We start from the raw sequence: 18,561 nt of genomic DNA, 5'->3' as shown, positions 1-18,561 counted from the left end.
AGATTAGGTTTTTTCTTTTTTCAAACAGAAAACAGGGCGGTGACACCATTGTGCCATCATTTCCCTTACCAATTCATTTTCAACAAATGAGCCTGTTATATTCCCCACGGCTAAGGCGTATATCTGCACTCCTTTTTAGCAGCATTTGTCTTCATGCAACTTTAATAAGGATAGCAAACGGTGCCATGTACACATTGATATGACTATCATTAGCCGATGGCCTTGTCAAAGCAAAAGAAGACAGAAAAATCTATGAAATAATAATATCTTGTTTCTTCAATTTCCCAGGGATGATTTAGGATGGCCATGTCCTGTGTTTTAAAGCTCTCAGCAACAAATTTCTGTGAAAAATCGATTTGCTTACTTCAAAGGGACATATGAATAGACAGCATCATATCTTCAGACCAAGTCTTTCATTGTGTCCTCATAAATTGAGGCAAAGAGATTCATGAAGGCACCATTTAGTTCTCTACTTTTAAAGTCATTATATTATAGGTGCTTAGCAATTATTGTCATTAAAATGATCTTGAATTAGTTTTTAAAAAAATGTCAAACATCACTTGTCACAGACACGATTAATTTTAGCTTTCACTGATGTGAGACAAGCCAAAGACTTGTGGAAACTTTTTCCTCTCTTAGCATGCATGCCCTTTTTTTAAATACTGTTCTCTAATATTGCGGGTTTCACGCAACTAAAACAAAGCTTTTTTGACAAACTTTCATTTTCAAGGAGATCAAAAACCCAGAATAAGAGATAGATACCATGTAACTACATGAAATTGGGATTTACTCTATAAATTACCGGTAAATAACTTTTTACCAAGTCACATCATAGATTTTATATAGCAACGTAGCAAAACCATATGGCCACTGGCAAATAAGACATTTGTTTCTATTTAATATGGAATAAGTTAGTGGGTAGTACCCGTACCCCTAAAATACTTAATAATGAATAAACCTTGGTAAACTGGAGACAGGCTCACTGATGGAAAATGGAAGCTAAGACTGTCTGTGGGTGAGAGAACTGAATGGATGAGTAGCTGTACATACATTTTAAGAAGATAATGCTAGCTTTAACAAATAATGGTAAAAAATAGTGCATCCCAGTTTATCTCACACTAGTGTTGCATAGCCTCTAACCAGTAAGGTTGGCAGCCCTCGAATTTGTTGGCCATTTTTTTCCAAGGTAATAACTGAGGACTGTGTAAGGAGTGCAAAAAAGATTTATTTTCAGATATGAGTAAAATTAGCTTTTGTGATTTTTTTTCTTTTTTTTTTTTTTTCCAATTTCTGAGATGTACACAAAAGATATGCAAACTGTAATTTATAACTGTTTTTGTTAGACGGTTCTTTATGAAAGAAGTAACAATGAAATGACTTTAAAACCTTCCTAATAAGAAACTATAATGAGCTGAATTATGTAAATGAATTCATATTTGTTTGGTTGTCTGGCAACAGAACCAGTGCATGCATACATCTCTTAAAAACGGTGTATAATTCGGAACAAAGAAAAAGAAACAGATGGTAACCTCAGGTGCAACAACCGCAACCAGTCATAAACCGTATGTACTTGTCCTGCTGCTTTGGAAACAATGTCCTCAAATCAGCATGCATAACCCTCACTCTTCTACAGATGCTGGAAGTGGAAGAAAATATAAGTATTGAAGAAGCAGGCAATGCAACATTTCCCTTAAAAATATGTTCTGGCGAAAAAAATTGGTTAAAATAGAAATATGTCCCAGGATAAGAACAGCACAGGTTTAGAACTTTTGGTTTAAAACTTTTTGAATAGGCAACCAAAACTACTTTATTACTTTAATTTTTATTGAGATCAAGGGAAAAGCAATACGCTACATTCTGCATTCATTAGAGGCACCACATTGCACATGCTAATGATTCAGCTTCCTAATGCTCCTTAGTTGGTAATGGCAAACCATAGGGTTCTGTACCATGGGAAGTTGTTTTTACATTGCTTTCTCTTTAGAGCTATGTTGATTCTTCATGGCATTCTCTCAACAAGTTGTAAGAGAAATTTGGTTGTTATTTTCATCTGCCTATATATACCTGGAATCTTTTCTCTCATCATATCCCCAAGATGCTTTCCTATACTAAGATCTGGTGAATTTGGAGGGTACTGAAACTCACTGGAGTATGATGAACCAATCAGAGACATTGGTTTTATTTTCCAGCTTTGTATTCTCAAATTCAAGTCAGATATGTATGGTGGACCAATCCTGCCATAATTAAAAATACATACAGAAATAAAAGAAGGATTTGAATTGCTCGAAAAAGTAGCTAATAATATGAATTTGAGCGCCATTAAATGTAACAAAATAATAAAGACATTGCTTCATCAATTGATCAACTATTCATCTAAAATATAGATTTTAACCTTCACTTTATTTTTACTTTTCAAACAGACTTATTTCTAACCAACTTATTTTCTGTTATTTTTTGAAGGTTTTTTTTCTGTTTGTGTATTTAATGCAAGTAGATGCACCAACATCTTTTATTTTAGTTTCATACTGGTTTACACCACAACATGGATGTTTTTAATCCACCATAACTATTTATTTTCATTTTATCTTAATATATTTCTATTTCTGAAAAAATGATTTGTTTCTGCCTCTAACTTTTCTAACTGTTTTTTACCCAAAGGATTTTCACCTGCCCCTTTATTTTTCCTTCTCCCCCTTTTCCACTACATCTATTTCCAATTCTTCTATTTCCACTTGGTCAACTGACTGCAGCTGGTAATGTTAAAATTATGCCGGGGAGGTAGGGGTGGCGGTGTCACCGGCTTGTGCTTGGATTTTGCCTTCAGGCAAAGGTGTAGTGATGGCTAACATGAGGAATGCCATGGCAAATGAACTCGGACAAGTTGCTGATTTGTCAGAAGACAACAGTTTCTAACGATCATGTCCTATATTGTTTCGACAGCTTAACAGAGAGAATAATACTGTTAGAAACAAGAACCAAGCAGATCTTAACCCAGCGCTGTTGCAAAGTTTGGATGAGGTAGCCTCCCGCTTGTACTTTACTGCGAAAAAGTTAGTTTTACATTGGATTTTGGTGTAAATAATAAAAACATGTTTTAAAAATGTTGTGTAAATAAATATGAAACAATAGAAAAGGTTGCAGTGGAAATACGGAACAAACCCCTCCACTTGCAATAAATACACAAAGACAAAATAAAGACTTGAAGAAATATATAACAGAAAATAAGTGGGTTAGAAATAAGTTAGCATAAATACAAGAACAAAACTAAAAATCAAAGTGGAAGTTAAAATCTATATCTTAGATGAATAATTAATCAATTGATAAAGAAATATTTAGCTTTTATTATTTGTCACATTTTAAGGCACACAAATTCATATTATTAGCTACCCTTTTAAGCAATTTCAAAATATTAAGTCCTTCATTTATTTCTGTATGTATTTTTAATTATGGTCCTCCATAGTTTGGGAGATTATAAACTGATTATAAACTGAACTCGGTACTGCAATTATATAAATTTGGCTTTTTGCCATTTAATTTGAAAATTACTCTAAGATGATCAACTACTATATTGGAATTATTTGATTATCTAGAGATGATATGTGTCGTGAAATGGCAACTTCTGGACTGAATCTAAGTTTCATAGAAAGATGCCTCAAAGATGATCATTATTACCACTGATCCTTGGTCAAATGTAGATTAATACGGCTCACGATCCTTAAGTAAATCACTTCCTACACCAAAAAGCATCTTTTCCAAGCAATTATAAGTCTGAAATGCATTGAAAATATACAACTTCTTTAAATTAAATAGTTGGGAAATAGAAGTTTAAAAATTCAACAGCTTATGGTGCTAAAATATATCTCCTAATGTCAAGTAACAAAAAGTCTAATCATTAAAAAAGGTGCGGCAGCATCTTGTAGCAAGTGTCACATTAAAGCTTAATCTTCAAATGAGCAGCACTGTTGTGTGTGACTACAACTCTTCATCATGAAAGCCTTTTACTTGTGAAGAAGCAACACAAAAATTGCAGATAATGTGTAGTTTAACAGTAAAATACATCACACAGCATACAAACCAACTTCAAAGTCAACAGACAGCAAGACCTTGCAGCTGACAATGGCTTGGATGTCCTTGCAAACTTAATGATTCACAGGTCTGGATTTTAATGAGGGTCTTGTTCTCTGGCTCTGCTGTCGATGACAGTGCCAGGGCTCGTGCAGGGGTTACAGCATTAATGGCACCACAAGAGTCATTAAAAGAAAGCAAGAACACACAGGAGGTTCTAATATCCCTTACTGCGCACAGGCTGAGGCTCTCTGGTGGGAAACATGAAGACACATCGTTAAGGTAGAGGGCCTCTAGAGGACAAAAAGTGTGATGCTTCATGAGCATGTTTTTCTTGGCTGGGCCCAGGGGAGTGATCTACAAAGAGTTTGTTCAACTGGGAACGCCATGGATGCAGCTGAAAACAAAAGCACAAAATTTCGACAAGACCCTATTTATACAGAGGATTTCTACTTTCCTAATGAGTGACCAAGGTTGCATGGTTTATCTTTATTGCTTAGGATTAAATATAAACAAGCTTTATTGCAAGTCCTTCAAATATAACCATTTGTTTAATTTTACAGAATAGGAATTAATTCTGTACCTGTGTTATTATGACTGAACAATGGTAAACAATATTTTTCATTCATAGACAAAATCTCGGCATGAAGAAGAAGTTTTGGGTGGTGCAAAGGAGGCCCATCTATTAAAAAGGTGCTTTGAAGACTAAATTATTTGATCTTTAAAATATCACAATTTACTATCCATGGGAGAAAGAAAACATGGGGGCTTATCTAAATAGCTTTTTTGTATGATACTAATAACTCCTACCTTTTTATATTTGAACTGAACATTCAGGAAATTCCAGCTCCTCCTTGATTTGAAGACTATGTACCTATTAATGCAAAATGTCAAACTGACTTTCCATCTCAAGGATGGTTTTTGAAGTGAAAGATTTTCTTCCCTCTTTGCTCGCAGAGAGTTTTAACCATCTCCAAATGTCTGACTGCCTATTCATGTTACTATGACTGCCAATCCTTGATGTCCTTTAACAGCTTAGTTTATGTTTTCATAAGCTGGAGTTATATTGATTTGGACTTGAAATTTAGGAGTGCAAAGGTTTTTATTTATTTTATTATTTTTTATTTTTTTAGAAGGTGTTAGGTGTTTAGACTTAAGATAGCAACTGGAAAAATGACCAGAAACAGTCTATTCACCGGAATGGGTTGTTAACTTGATTTATCTAAGGGTAAAATTTTTGTAATTTTAGTAATTCAATCAAAACTGGCAGGACATAAATAAGGAATTAGCATAAGCTTTGTTTCTTGCTTTAATGATTTCTTGGAAAGTCTGGGATGTTAAAGTTTTTTTAAAGGAACCAAATGATTACCAGATATTTTCATGGCAAGAATACCCAGGTATCAAATATTTTTGGATTGTTGAGGGGGTAGGTTAAAGCAAATTATTCAGAAGGAAGGGTATTGCCAAAAGAGAGCAGCAAATGCTATGATTAAAATTTGTGTAAGATATTATAGACTTTTTGATGTTTTGAGGCAAAAATGTAGGTGTGTAAAACTCAAATATGCGCTAAGTTTATAAAGAAAGCACTAAGTTGCCAAGGGACTTCTATACTTTGGTAGAAGTCTGTTCCTTCTGTGCTTCTAGACTGGCCGCCTTGCCAGGTGTCAGTTGACCAGGTCATCAAGGCAGGCAGGCAGTGAGTACATCAGTTTAGCTGAGATTAAAGGTTAAAAACAGGTCAATTTCACTGAACTTCAAATTCTTACAAAGCAGGAGAATAAATCTAGTGATGGACAATTTGCTCATCTTTAACAAAGTTTGTGAGTACGGTACAGCTATGATGGGTAAAAAGCGACTAGGATAAATAAATTCATCCTTACATACTGTAAATCATGAACGGCCAAAGATATAAATAAATGTATAATTAAATGAAATATATTACCATTAATAGTATCAATGAGTATTTGTCATAGACGGGAGAGATGGAGTCAGTATTCAAGGAGAGTAAAACAATGGGAAGTTTCAAAATGTTATGACAAAATTATAAGACAGAACTAAAACAGAAATGCAAGCTGCTGTCCAGAGTGTCCCCGATGCAGCAACCCTATTGAGCAGGCAGGAGACCAATCCAGGCCAGACAAACAGTTCAGAACAGGACTGTTCTGAGATCCAGGAGTCCGTAGCCTGACCAGGAGTTCTGATCCAAACAGTAATAGACAGATTCAGGGTTCCAGGAAACCACAGAGCATTCAGGCAGGTTCAGTTCCAATGAGTTCAGCAGCAAGCCAAGACAGACACTCTCAGATGAAGATAGGCAGGCTCAGTGTTTAAGAGGGACACAGACAAGACATGGTACTAGGACAACTGCAGAACTTTAAACTGTACTCCTCCTTGGAGCCTCTCTGCTTATGCTTTCTCTGCTTTTTGTCAAAGTAGCTTCACCTCGTCTGTTCCTGTTTGGTTTTGACACCATCATGAAATGCAATATCAGCTGTGCCATCAAAACCTTCTTTTCAAAGATGTTGGAGATCTGCCTCTTTTTCAGTGTAGACAGTGACTTGCTGGATGTGCTCTATTCATCCTCTGACATGGGAGCTTGCTCGGAGCTCGTCTGCCTGGCTATGTGTTTCATGGACAAGGCCGCCTTTTACAGTTGCCTTTTTTATCTCTGCTTCTGTCTCCTTGAACCCCAGTTGGTCTCGGCAGATGGCTGCTCACACTGAACCTGGTTCTCCTGGAGGATTCTTCCTGTTAAAAGGGAATTGTTCCTCTCCACTGTCTCTATAAGCATGCTTACTTTTAATCAATTTGACTATATGATCTGGTGAACTCTAAAGTGTCTTGAGATGACATGTGCTGTGAAATGGCGCTGTATAAATAAACCGAATTGAATTGAAATTGAGCCAGGATTACGGAAATTAAAATTGGCCTCCCCGCAATCCGAGCCAAAACTCTGAGAGCTCAGCGGAGAACAGCTGGGACATGATCAGGAGACAGGAGACAAACACTAACACCCTCTTGACACAAGAGTCAGGACATGAATCAGGGACTTAACTAAACTCAAAAACCAACAAACATGAATAACTAAACGAAAAATTATGAATAATGATCTGGTCCCGATAGCTGGGCTTAACCATATATAAAACAGTGGGAGCAGGTGAATAAGATCAAGGAAAATTAGAATGCGGGGAGGAAATGGCAAGTGAATGAAGTGAGTGATTAGTGAGTGATTAGATCAGCTACCAGGGCTGCGATCCTGACAGTATTTAAATGGCAATTCAATTTATTAAATAATTAAACATACCAACATTAAATCTATAATTTATTATTTAATATACAATTGGTATCATTTAATAAATAAAAGTGCTTTTTTACACTGCTCCTGAAATTGCTTAAAACTTGTCCTCAACTTGACCCATCAAAACTGGGGGCAGTGCTAACACTGGTTGTCTAACCATGGAGGAATTGTGGAAATGAAATTTAAGGGAAAAGTCAACCTGGAAGGATCTTATCAGCTTCACCTGGACCAACTGCTGTGTCCCTCGCACAAGCACCAGACAGTCAATGTCAGGACTCCACCTCCTCCACAGCCAATCATCTTTCAAGATCCCCTTCATCTAGCTCATGACCTATTACTTTCACCCACCTTCGCCCCATCTCCTCCCTCACTCTCAGACTATTCTCAGTCCCACTCACCCTCTGGCATATTCCACCACCCAGTGTCGGGGGCCAAAACAGCATGTGTGTGTCCAAGTCATGAAGTTATTTCTATTTAATTTTTATTGTTTACATTCCAACCCGTCTAACTAGGGAGTACCAAAATAACGGCTGGTGACTTCACAGCACAATGTACTACCAATGGCCTATCCAGTAAAAAAAATAAAGATCAGTGGTTCGGGTCCCGGGGGAAGATTAGTCTAATCCTTTTTCTAGGTTACTCAATCAATGGAGTGTCAATTCACTGCATGAAAGTCTTCAACCGGGGCCGGAGCGCCAAAGAACTTATTGCCTTCATACCAATGAAACTTGTCTAATTGCAGTTTTTTTTCTGTGTAAGTCTTTACAGGTTAAACTACGGTCCAAATTCATTACAGCCGGAAGACACAGACTTGAAATCCAGTTTCTTCACAAAGCTGTAAAGACAGTATCCCCCTGTAAACACTCTGTTTATTTCATGACCATTATCCATTCATGTGCTGCTTTAGGACAAATTGCACTTTATGTAACTAAGCTATGCTAAAACTTCTTCATGGACACATATCAAACTTCTTTGAGAATGTTTATCATATTTTTTTTCAAACCTTTTTCCTCCTGGCATTCCTTATTATTATTATTATTATAAATGTGTTTTATAATATGTTATTTTCAAGAATACTACTTCTTTCCAAAGTGTTTTAAAAGCCTCTAGTCTGCATATTTGTATTCTAAGCCAAGTTTAATTATGCGTCCATAATGACGTTAACGATTCTTGATTGTCAAGATTCTTGGTTCCTAAAAATTAATTACAATGACATATTTTCACTGGTTGTAACCACATATTTAGTATGTATTTAATGCTAATAAGCTCCTTCACTGTAGGCACGGTGAATTTGGTAAAGGAAAATAGTTTTAAGATGCTTTTGTGTGCACACATATATACATTAAAATGTAATCCAGATGAAAAAAGATATTGAGTTATATTTATTTTACATTATACGAAACTACATTTCAGGTCATACAGGTGTGATTCAATATTTAAAAAAAGTAAATTTCATTAATTAAAGTTGGATAAGTTGCAAAATAAATGTATGATGTAATTCAACAAAACAAGAAATCTAGACCGTGGTAAGGTATATTTGCTAGTAGCTGTCTTTATTGTGGTTTTTAAAATGTATGAGCTCCCTGATCATTGAAAATGCGGAATGCTCTGAAAGCAGCAGACTGATTTTCTACAACTGTTACTTCTTATGGTATTTCATCATAATAATCGCAAGCTGAAAAAAAAATTTCCCCATCATCACATGACCGTTGCCCTTTGCATATCTGTCAGGCTTTGGTGCAGCACTTAATATTCAATCAGATCAGATCCTGGTTAGGTTACCATGCTGTGCAAAGGGAAAATGGGGGTCAAATTCTTTCCCCAGCACTAATGAGAAACTTCAGTCAACACATGGCTGTCATTTTTTATCCTGTCTTCTACAGCAGATAAGAGACACTGGGAGGGTCTGGATGATAAGGTCTGTCCATTTCCATGTTAAAAAAATTAAAATCATCCAGCTGGGACCAAAGCTGATAGTGATTCAACTACTTTCCATATGGATGTCACTTCAGAAGCAATCAGTCAATGACTAAGATTGAAGTTGCTCAGGGGACTAATCATCCGTCTCTTAAATTAATGTGATGCAGAATTGCTTCATTGATCAAGACATGCCCTCTGCATGTCTGGTGATGATATGTTGTCTCGTTAAGGCTTGAATACAGTAAATATCAACATTTCTTTGCTTCTTTGAGTAAAGTAATGGCAAAGTATCTTATTCTCTACATTTTCTAACATAAGTATTCATAACATTTACAGCTGTTCTTTTTTTGTAAAATTCAGTTGATTTTAATATGATTCTATTTTATTGTCATTAGAAATGTACAATACTCTAACTTGTAAAGTAAAAGGAGAGTTGTCTCCTGCTCAACTCACCTGCCTTTAGTGTCATTCTCCACTTGTCCCTCAGTGTTTCTATACATATATACTTTTGTAAAAGCTATATACATATAAGTATATGCAATATATTGACAAGGAGAAAGCTTTTTCAGAAACAGAGCTATAAGAAGTCCAGTTTCAAGTTTCTCATAAGCAATGTCAGGGACGGAAATGAAAACATGGAATGAGGAGACAGTTAATAGGCTTTTGTGGCCTAGTGACCTTTACTCGCTATATTGTCTAAAAAACAAAGAGGGTAGAGAAAAGAGGGGAGTAGGTCCTGAACTTAAATTCAAAGTCCACTTGACTTTTTTGAGGAGGAGTAGTCTTTGTGCATGGAGTGACTGCTCTACTGTTACTATAACAAATCCTCTCTATGGGTTGTCTATTGTGTTGCAGGGATGCTTTATCACCGACAGCAAAGCTAGTCAGACTTATTCAAAACACGGGTAGAGCTACAATGTAGCCCTGATTTCTCTGTATGTAGCTACATACTAAGAATCCTTGGAATAAGTGGGGGCTGGCAATAGAGCAATCTGTAGTTGGAGCACTAATGTGTTTTAGCTGCAAAGAGGCTTACACTGTTTCCTCCTAAGCATATTCCAAGTTAGATGCAAATAAATAAACAACCAGTCCTCCACCTGGGCTGTGTTAGTATTAGGCCATTTGAATCTTGATTAGTGTGTTTATGTAATATCTGGAATGACAGAATGGCAAATCCTTGGAGGCTGCAATCCTCTGCCTCTCTCCAGTGGTGGCATTTCCCTTTTAACAAAGAGAGCTTCCCTCGACCCTATTTCAAACCATCTGTCCTCTCCATCCCAAACCTGAATATTTTGGTCATCAAAGGTGTGTCCTTTGTTTTTGAGATCCAAGTCTTAGGATTCAGGTAGACAATCGGGTGGTCACTGATGTACATCTGACTACTGGATAGATCTTCAGAACATCTTCAGAAAAACTGATGAAAGTCCAGTTGCCTCACATTCATGCATGTTTTGTATGCTTTCACAAGGCACTAACCTTTACCATGTTGAAACTTGTATTTATAACTATTTTATATTGTAACCCCACATGTCTTTTCTAGTGCCGATCAAGTTTCTTCAATATAAAACATTTTTCCTCAAATTTTTACTATTCATATCCTTTTTTTTCCAACAATACACACCTTATAAAGAACCTAAGGAACTTTTTTTCTTATAAATAAAACAATGCATGATGTCAACATAATGAAATATTGGTTTGTAATAGTGTAGCATTTTAGAATGGACCTCAGTTAAAAGGACTCGCAAAAAAAATTAGTGTGTGATCATCTTATTGCAGTGTTTGTTCAGCTAACGTATAGGAATAAATTTGTGGCATTCAGCAGAGCATTAGAGGGGACGAGCCATCCATCTGGGCTTGACAGTTCATTTAAAAACACCCTTTGGTTGTAAAACTCAATCAGTTTAGAGCCATTTTAATACGCTGGGCATTTTGCCATTGCTGCAAAAGGTATCAGTCCAACGCGACTTAATTCTTAGAGAGAATGCCTAACATCGTACTGTATCATAATGTCTTTAAACTGTGGCACAATAAAATGCTTCTCCTGAATTCAATGACACAATAGATATCTTTCATATGAGGTGTATTAGACCAGGAATATGGTGCATTCAGAATAACCAGAGCAGAAGCAGGGCTGTCTTCATAATTTATAACCCTAGTCACTACATTGCCCTTATGCTGTTTTAACATTGCGTGCTGGTGTGGGGTGTAACTGTCAAAGTAATCATAAGGAGATAAGAGCTCTGATCATTTCAATTGCTTAAATTGAGTGCTCTTCTTTCCTGTGTGCCTCACAAACACAGACTAAGACATATAGCTGAGGTAAGGGGTTTAAAAAGGCACCTAAATTAGGTATGTCCTAGTCACCATGTTTTTGAATGGTTATTTTAGAGCAACCCACTGCACTACACTAGTCATGTCACCTGTGAAAAAATCATGTCACAGGTCTCTGCTTTTACATGACTTTCTAGGTTTTATGTACTGTCCATTATAAAAGATGTAGGTAAAAGCATATCCTTGGATTGTGTCAATATTTGTTGTTTGTCCAGCTGTAGCATGGATATGCTTCAATATATAAACTCTGGAATACTATAGTTGCCATTTGCAAAGTTCTGAGTCTGGAAGTTTTTGAGACAATAGTGAAAGAGCTACATTAATTTTTACAAAGCAAATTTAATATCAATCAACTGAATAAGGGTTAACTCAGCTAACCACTAAACTAAGCTGTAACTGTAACTCAGCTAACCACTAAACAAGAAAATCTAAAGGGGAACAATTCAAAGGAGTAGAACCATGGCAAAGAGAATCATAGAGAAGCAGTGTGTCCAAATTAACCATTTTCTCCCTTTATTAAGCAGATATTGAAACTGTTTCAGAGAATAAAGTGACTAATACCAAGGCAAGCTATTGTGTAAATACAGGAAGTTTTTGAGGCTCTGATATCAATACATACTTTCACCAAACTACAGCAGGTGTTGTAGTTGGCTTTCCCTCATCCTAGAACCCTCCCAGTCCACCTGAAGGAGTCCTTTCCAGCTACAATCAGGGAAAGAGATTGAAGTGACTCTATATTTTTTTTCATTTTTCTGTTTTTTGTAATTGTAAGATTGTTAATGCAGACTAGTTTCTATAAATTATTTTGACAATATGAGCTGAACCATAAGATAAACAGCCAAACCACAATGCCAGTGTCTATTTTTCCTCAATTTTACAGGCAGATATCATAAATTAACGAGAAAAGTTTTGGTGTGTGACATTTAAGAATTGAAATAAAATAAAATCAAGATTTAATGGCAAAAAAAAGTTTTTTAAACACTCATCTTAGTGTTTTTTTTGTTTTGTTTTTCTTGCCCGCTTCCAATGTTTTGCATTAACTTACAGCATCTATTGCAGTAACATACAAAACTATGGAGATATAGAGAGAAGATTGCAAAAAATTATGACAGGGATTGGCTACTCCTGCTGCTGAGTAGTGTTGGGAATAACTCGTTATAACTCGCGTTACAGTAACTTCTTTACTTTTGCAGTGACTAGCTCTATAACTAATTATTTTGTGAAAGTCAATAACATGTTAGTCATTTCTATGGTTTAAATGGATTTAGTTATTCCTTACCTAACACGAATAAATAAGGACTACAGTTTCCTGGTGTAAGCACATGGGGTAGACATAACAGTGAAGTGAAACTTTAGCATGAACAGAGAGGAGTGAAGATGGCTGAGAGCCACCGATTCAATGACAGCGTTCCTATGGAAAAAGCATCAGTGATTGATGTTTCTGTGATTTGCTCATTATGTTTGAGAACACAGACTATATGTTAGTTAGATGCTGTATTTTAAAGAATCTCCACACCATCTTAACACTACCTAACAGCTGCTGCTTTTATCAACACATGTTCTGTGCGTTCTCAGGGCTATAATGATTTTAATTACATGGTTCAATTTTTTCACTCAAAATTCCTGGGGTGATACAGTCCTGCTAGTATTTTATTTCCTGTAATAGCATAGACCCTGTTGAATTCTATTGCAAAGTATATTTGTTTTTGTTAAATTGCTTTAAAAGCATTATATTTTAGTACCTCATACCTATGTAATAGCCAGCTGTAGGCTGTTAGTGTGCAAAAATATAAAGTTCTACAGTATCTTATTTTCCTTTCATTATAAACAAGAAACATAATCACATCTACATAATTAAAGTTTATTGCAACTCACTTGTCAAACTGCAAATACCAAAATAGTTCAGAAAAGTTTTCAATGTTTTCATATTTCTACACCTATTAATTATTTAATTCATTATCTAATAACAACCGTTTTAGATTCCATAATTTAACCTCTAGTTGTATTTGAAATTCCAATAACAAGAAAAATGTCCAAATTCTTTTACATTTTAAATTACAAAAAGTAACTGCATAGTTACTTTGGCTAGAAACAAGTTACTTTCACTGAGCAGTAATTGTGTTACTAACTCAGTTACTTTTTGGAGAAGTAAGGAGTAACTATTTCTAGTTACTTTATAAAGAACCATTCCCAACACTATACAATGAGGCACTCATTTAATTATTTTGGATAATCCATCACATTGAAGGCAAACGATCTTGAATATATATAGATGAAGCTACTTCACCTGACAGTAAAGTACGTAGCAACAGGTCAAACAAGAGGGTAGAGAATGCACGTAAAAACAGATATTTTATATCACAGAATACAAGATTAATCACTATCTACAAATTGAAAATATAATTTGTAAATACCAATAAAACAAAAGCACACCACGCTACATATAACAATGATTAATATGACAAAGATATTTGTCTCTGTGTTTTAATAGAAAAGTGATCTAAAGTATATTGGGTAAATACATAATAAAGTCCCACTATTCAGGACATGTTTGATTTTAATCACTCAATAACTTTCATTTATATTGAAGCTCCAAGGCTTTGGCTCAGTTTATTTCTTTAACTGACATAGCTCATTCCAACAGAGATTGCCACAACTATGTTTTTTTTTTCTTTCATTTTTTTTCTTTCATTTGAACATTAAAATCTTTTAACTTTAAAATGTTGAAGCGATCTAAATTTAACTCATTCCATATTCTGAAACCTGACAGGTACAGCAAAGGTTTCAAATCAGCCAAAAGGGGATGAAACATTTCTCTCCCTGGAGTGACTCTCCATTGAATAATTGATTACTTATCAGTCACAGTGAAAAGAAAACCTATTGAGACTGAAAAAGAAATGAAATGGAGAAAAAAGAGAAGTTGTGTATCTTTTAGTCCCCTTTTGGCTCCCGTTGATCTAATATTGATTGCCTGACATTGGTCAAATATCCCATTCTGCATTGTGAACACCGGGTGTAGAGAAGGAGGGAAGAGGCGGTCTGACAGGACAAGGTGCATGAGAAAGGCTGATTACAACAGTCACTCACCAGGGTATCATTGATCTCTAAGCCTTTTTCTGTGATTGAGATGACACAAAGGCTGTGATTGTTAACACTGGCTTTACTTGCAGTCTCAATATATCCCAAGCAACACACTGTGGATCAGTTATATGTTGCAAATTTATATTTTTTGAAATACATTGCCAGAACTGAGGTTTTTCTTTTTACAAATACTTTTTGAAGCATATGTGTTATTTTCTTTGTTTTAGGAACCACAAAAGGTTTAATGTGAGAGAATATATAGATCTAAGAATTATACTTTGTCTTTTGTGAATATACTTTTAAATTCACAAATAAACCAGAGAACAAAAACAACAAACAAAATTATTACATTATGCATTCGTGCTTTGCCAGTGTTTTGTTGCTATTCTCTTTGCCCAAAAAGGAAAAACAATGTCAGGAGCTCTTATTTCAATGACATCTTGGATCAAAAGAATGGAGAATAGCCTTATTTCCTTTGTTAAAGGACAGTTAGTGGCTTTGCCAGTAAATCTGTATGGGTTGTTTTTTGCCCCCTTTGTTTCTCGTCCACCAAAGAAAGGATGCACTAAAGTTTATAATGTCATGATATTTTAGGTAAACACTATTACAAGTAGGGATATTATCTTAAGTGTGTGTATCTTTTTTCCTCCTATGATGAAAGAGTTGAGTTAAATATTGTAAATAGCCTGGTCAATGAGAAGATGTCGCGACTAAATAATGTCATCCTGGTGTTGTTGTATCCTGATGTTCATGATCTTAAGCTAGCTCAGCGAAAACAAAGCAAACTCTTTTTATAATGTTGACAATAAGAAACAACTACATGCTTTTGTGCAAATAAAATAGAAAACAAGTGGAAATGATTGGCAATTAGCTAGATTCACTCATTAAGGGAGTAGTTCTGCAGGTGGGGACCACAGACCACTTCTGACTACCTGCTTTCTGGCTGATGTTTTGGTCACTTTTGAATGTAGTACTTTCACACTCGTCATAGCATGAGATTCTCTACAACCCACACAAGTGTCTCAAGTACTGAAGCTCATCTAGCATGGTACATTAATGTGAGCTGTGGCAAGAAGGGTTGCTGTGTCTGTAAGGTAGTGTTCAGAGGCTAGAGGCACTACCAGAGGCAGGCCAGTACACCAGGAGATGTGGATGAGGCCGAAGGAGGGCAGCAGCCCAGCAGCAGAACCGCTACCTCCACATTTCTGCAAGGAGGAACAGGAGGAGCACTGCCAGAGCCCTGCAAAACAATCTCTAGCAGGCCACAAATGTGCCTACACGTCAAGTTCTAGTTTGTTATCCACAAAGAAGTGATTTGTTCCAACAAAATAATAATATTTGGCCCTTAAGTACTGCATTTTTATCATCACGTAGATCACTTTGCATTATAAATAACCATTTGTGAACATTATGTCCAAAGTGCAGTGTCTTACTATTTTTTCTTTCATACCTTCTAGATATGTTCCACAATTACATACTGTAATTATGCTGGTGTTTAACACTTCCATACAACAGGTTGCTGACTTCTCATTCTTACTGATTAGTATATCATGCCCTTATTAGTAAATTGTAATTTCTGGGCACAATTAAGTACTTTGTGGCCACCAATCAGTATTTCATTGCAACAGAATATTATTTTGTGCACATGTTGTATTTTGTATTTATATCCATGACATTTCATGGGCACTGTACTAAAGTAGTGTATTAGATAAATTACTGTTATATCAGAGGATCAGTACTACAATACCAGCATTTGTTATTCAAATAAAAATAAAACCCTGGAAACACTTAAATTGTACTTGTCACTCATTTTTATCATGTCAACCTTAACAGCATTGCAATAAAATACCAGATGTTACGTCACCATAGAAAGGTCGCACTTTCTCTTACCCTTGTAGAAGCACTCTTCGCTGTGCATGATGGTGATCCTGTGTCCTTGTAGACAGGATGCTCTGTGGAGCTCGCAATGGTTTTGGTAAAGCTTTCCATCTGACCCACACACAGGTTTGTAGTGTGGTTTGCAATGATCCAAGCATCTGCACTCCCCTTGGTCAGTCTCATGGTTGACCACACAATGGCGTCCCAGGCCACAGTACTTATGCTCACATGGACCTGGATTGCTCCTGTGTCCCATAAAACCTAAAGAGAACACAAAAGGAGGAAAAGTAAATCAATTGTTTGATGCATTTATATATCCACAAAAAAAAAAAAAAAACTGATTCAAGCTTCTATTGATGAATAAAATGAATATAAATGAATATAAAATCAGAGGAATACTGTGTACTGTATTTCAAGCAACTCAAATGCTCATTGCTAGTAATATCAGTATTGGAAGGTTTAGTTCTCAGGCCCCCTGTCAGTCATATGCATAATCTATGCCAGAAACTGAATTTAGACCATCCATACCAAATATCCCCCCAAAAAACATACACACATTATTTGCATATACCAAAGCACCACTGAAATAACATATTTATTTTACATAATTGCTTTACTTTTACTGCGAGAGAAAACTACCATTGGTCGATAATGTTTTTTTCCTATGTAATAGTTTTTAGTTTGTTCTTTTTTGGTGGTTTAATGAATTTTCCAAAGTCTTTAACTGGTAAGTCAAATTGCAATAATACATTTTCACTGAACACAGTCAAACAAAGGAAGAGTGAGAGGTCCCCTACAAAGACGACAAATTCTTCTCATTCAGACATGGCCTTGCAACTTAAAGTCTGTCTTCTGGTGTATTAAAAGTATTTTTCATTAAAAGTGCCAGGCTGTCAAATTAATACAAATATAACAAATCTTTTATCGTTCCACTCATTGTAAAAGGACCATTAAAAAGAGGATTAAAGGTTTTGGAAAACTTGGGGATCACCGTTTTCTATAGTCAAAACCTAACCTATACACCTACTGTAAGAATGAGCCAGAAACCACATTTAAACGCAGTCAATGACTGCCATAGGTTTTTTATGGTTTATGTAAGTGTAGTAAATGGATGGCTTTTAAAGCATGAGTAGATGGATAATGGATAAGGCCACAGATGGAAAGTTGGTTTGAGAGGAGTGAAAATGTGGACAGTGAGAAAGGTAAGCTAGGAGCAGTAAACGATTCCAGCAGACACACTGAACAAAATCATCAAAGTTTATATTCTACAAATAACTCCTCAAATAACCAATTCATGAATCCAGTAATATTAATGCTGTAGCACATATCTATTGCCTGTATTGAATAAGTAAGTTAGAAATCAGTTAGAATTGTCTCGTTAAGCACTAATTAATGGCACTTATTAACATTTGAAGTAGAAGCTAAAGTTGTAGCAGTAATGTAACTCACAAAGATATGATCTAAAGAATATATACAAAAATATAATCATTAAATCACAACTGCACAGTTTCCCTGAAATATGAGTGACTGTAAAAATAATAATAAAAAAGAAGTTTAATGGAGGTATATAAGTGGAACAATGATAAGGAGTATAAAAATGCACAGAACCAATAAATGATGCTGAAAGGATGGAAGAGAAGCGATTTCTGTCATAATACTTTAAATTTACAGTAAGAACAGAAGGATGCTTTTGTAGAAATTATTTATTAGACTAAAATTTTGATTGGTCTAAGGTGTTTTAAGATAAAGATGAGTATATTTTCTATGGGCACTAAGAAGCAAGGACAGAAGGTTGTAATTTAGACAGAAAATTTGATGCACTTATTCTGGGAAGCACAGATCAATCAATGTATTTCAGAATACAATTTGCAACTGTCACTTTTACCAGTTTTTATAATCACATTGCATTGATTGAAAAAAATAGATTAAACCAAGTAAAACTTTTTTTAATATGAATATATATATATATATATATTCATATTAAAAAA

The 18,561-nt window shown here is 35.5% G+C and overlaps 1 protein-coding gene across 1 annotated transcript in view; it reads right to left on the bottom strand.

The window, feature by feature from the left end:
• The window catches only part of fstl5 (follistatin-like 5), a 272,518-nt gene that overhangs the window by 162,039 nt on the left and 91,918 nt on the right, over window positions 1–18,561 (bottom strand). The window contains exon 4 of the mRNA XM_015392029.1: window positions 16,586–16,834. Coding sequence (XP_015247515.1) covers window positions 16,586–16,834 — 249 coding nt within the window. The remainder of the gene's footprint in view (window positions 1–16,585; window positions 16,835–18,561) is intronic.

The sequence above is a fragment of the Cyprinodon variegatus genome, unplaced genomic scaffold (assembly GCF_000732505.1).
Source record: "Cyprinodon variegatus isolate N-32 unplaced genomic scaffold, C_variegatus-1.0 Scaffold570, whole genome shotgun sequence".
NCBI lineage: Eukaryota > Metazoa > Chordata > Actinopteri > Cyprinodontiformes > Cyprinodontidae > Cyprinodon > Cyprinodon variegatus.
Note: the sequence above shows the minus strand (reverse complement) of the source record. Positions and strands in the feature narration are given on the sequence as shown.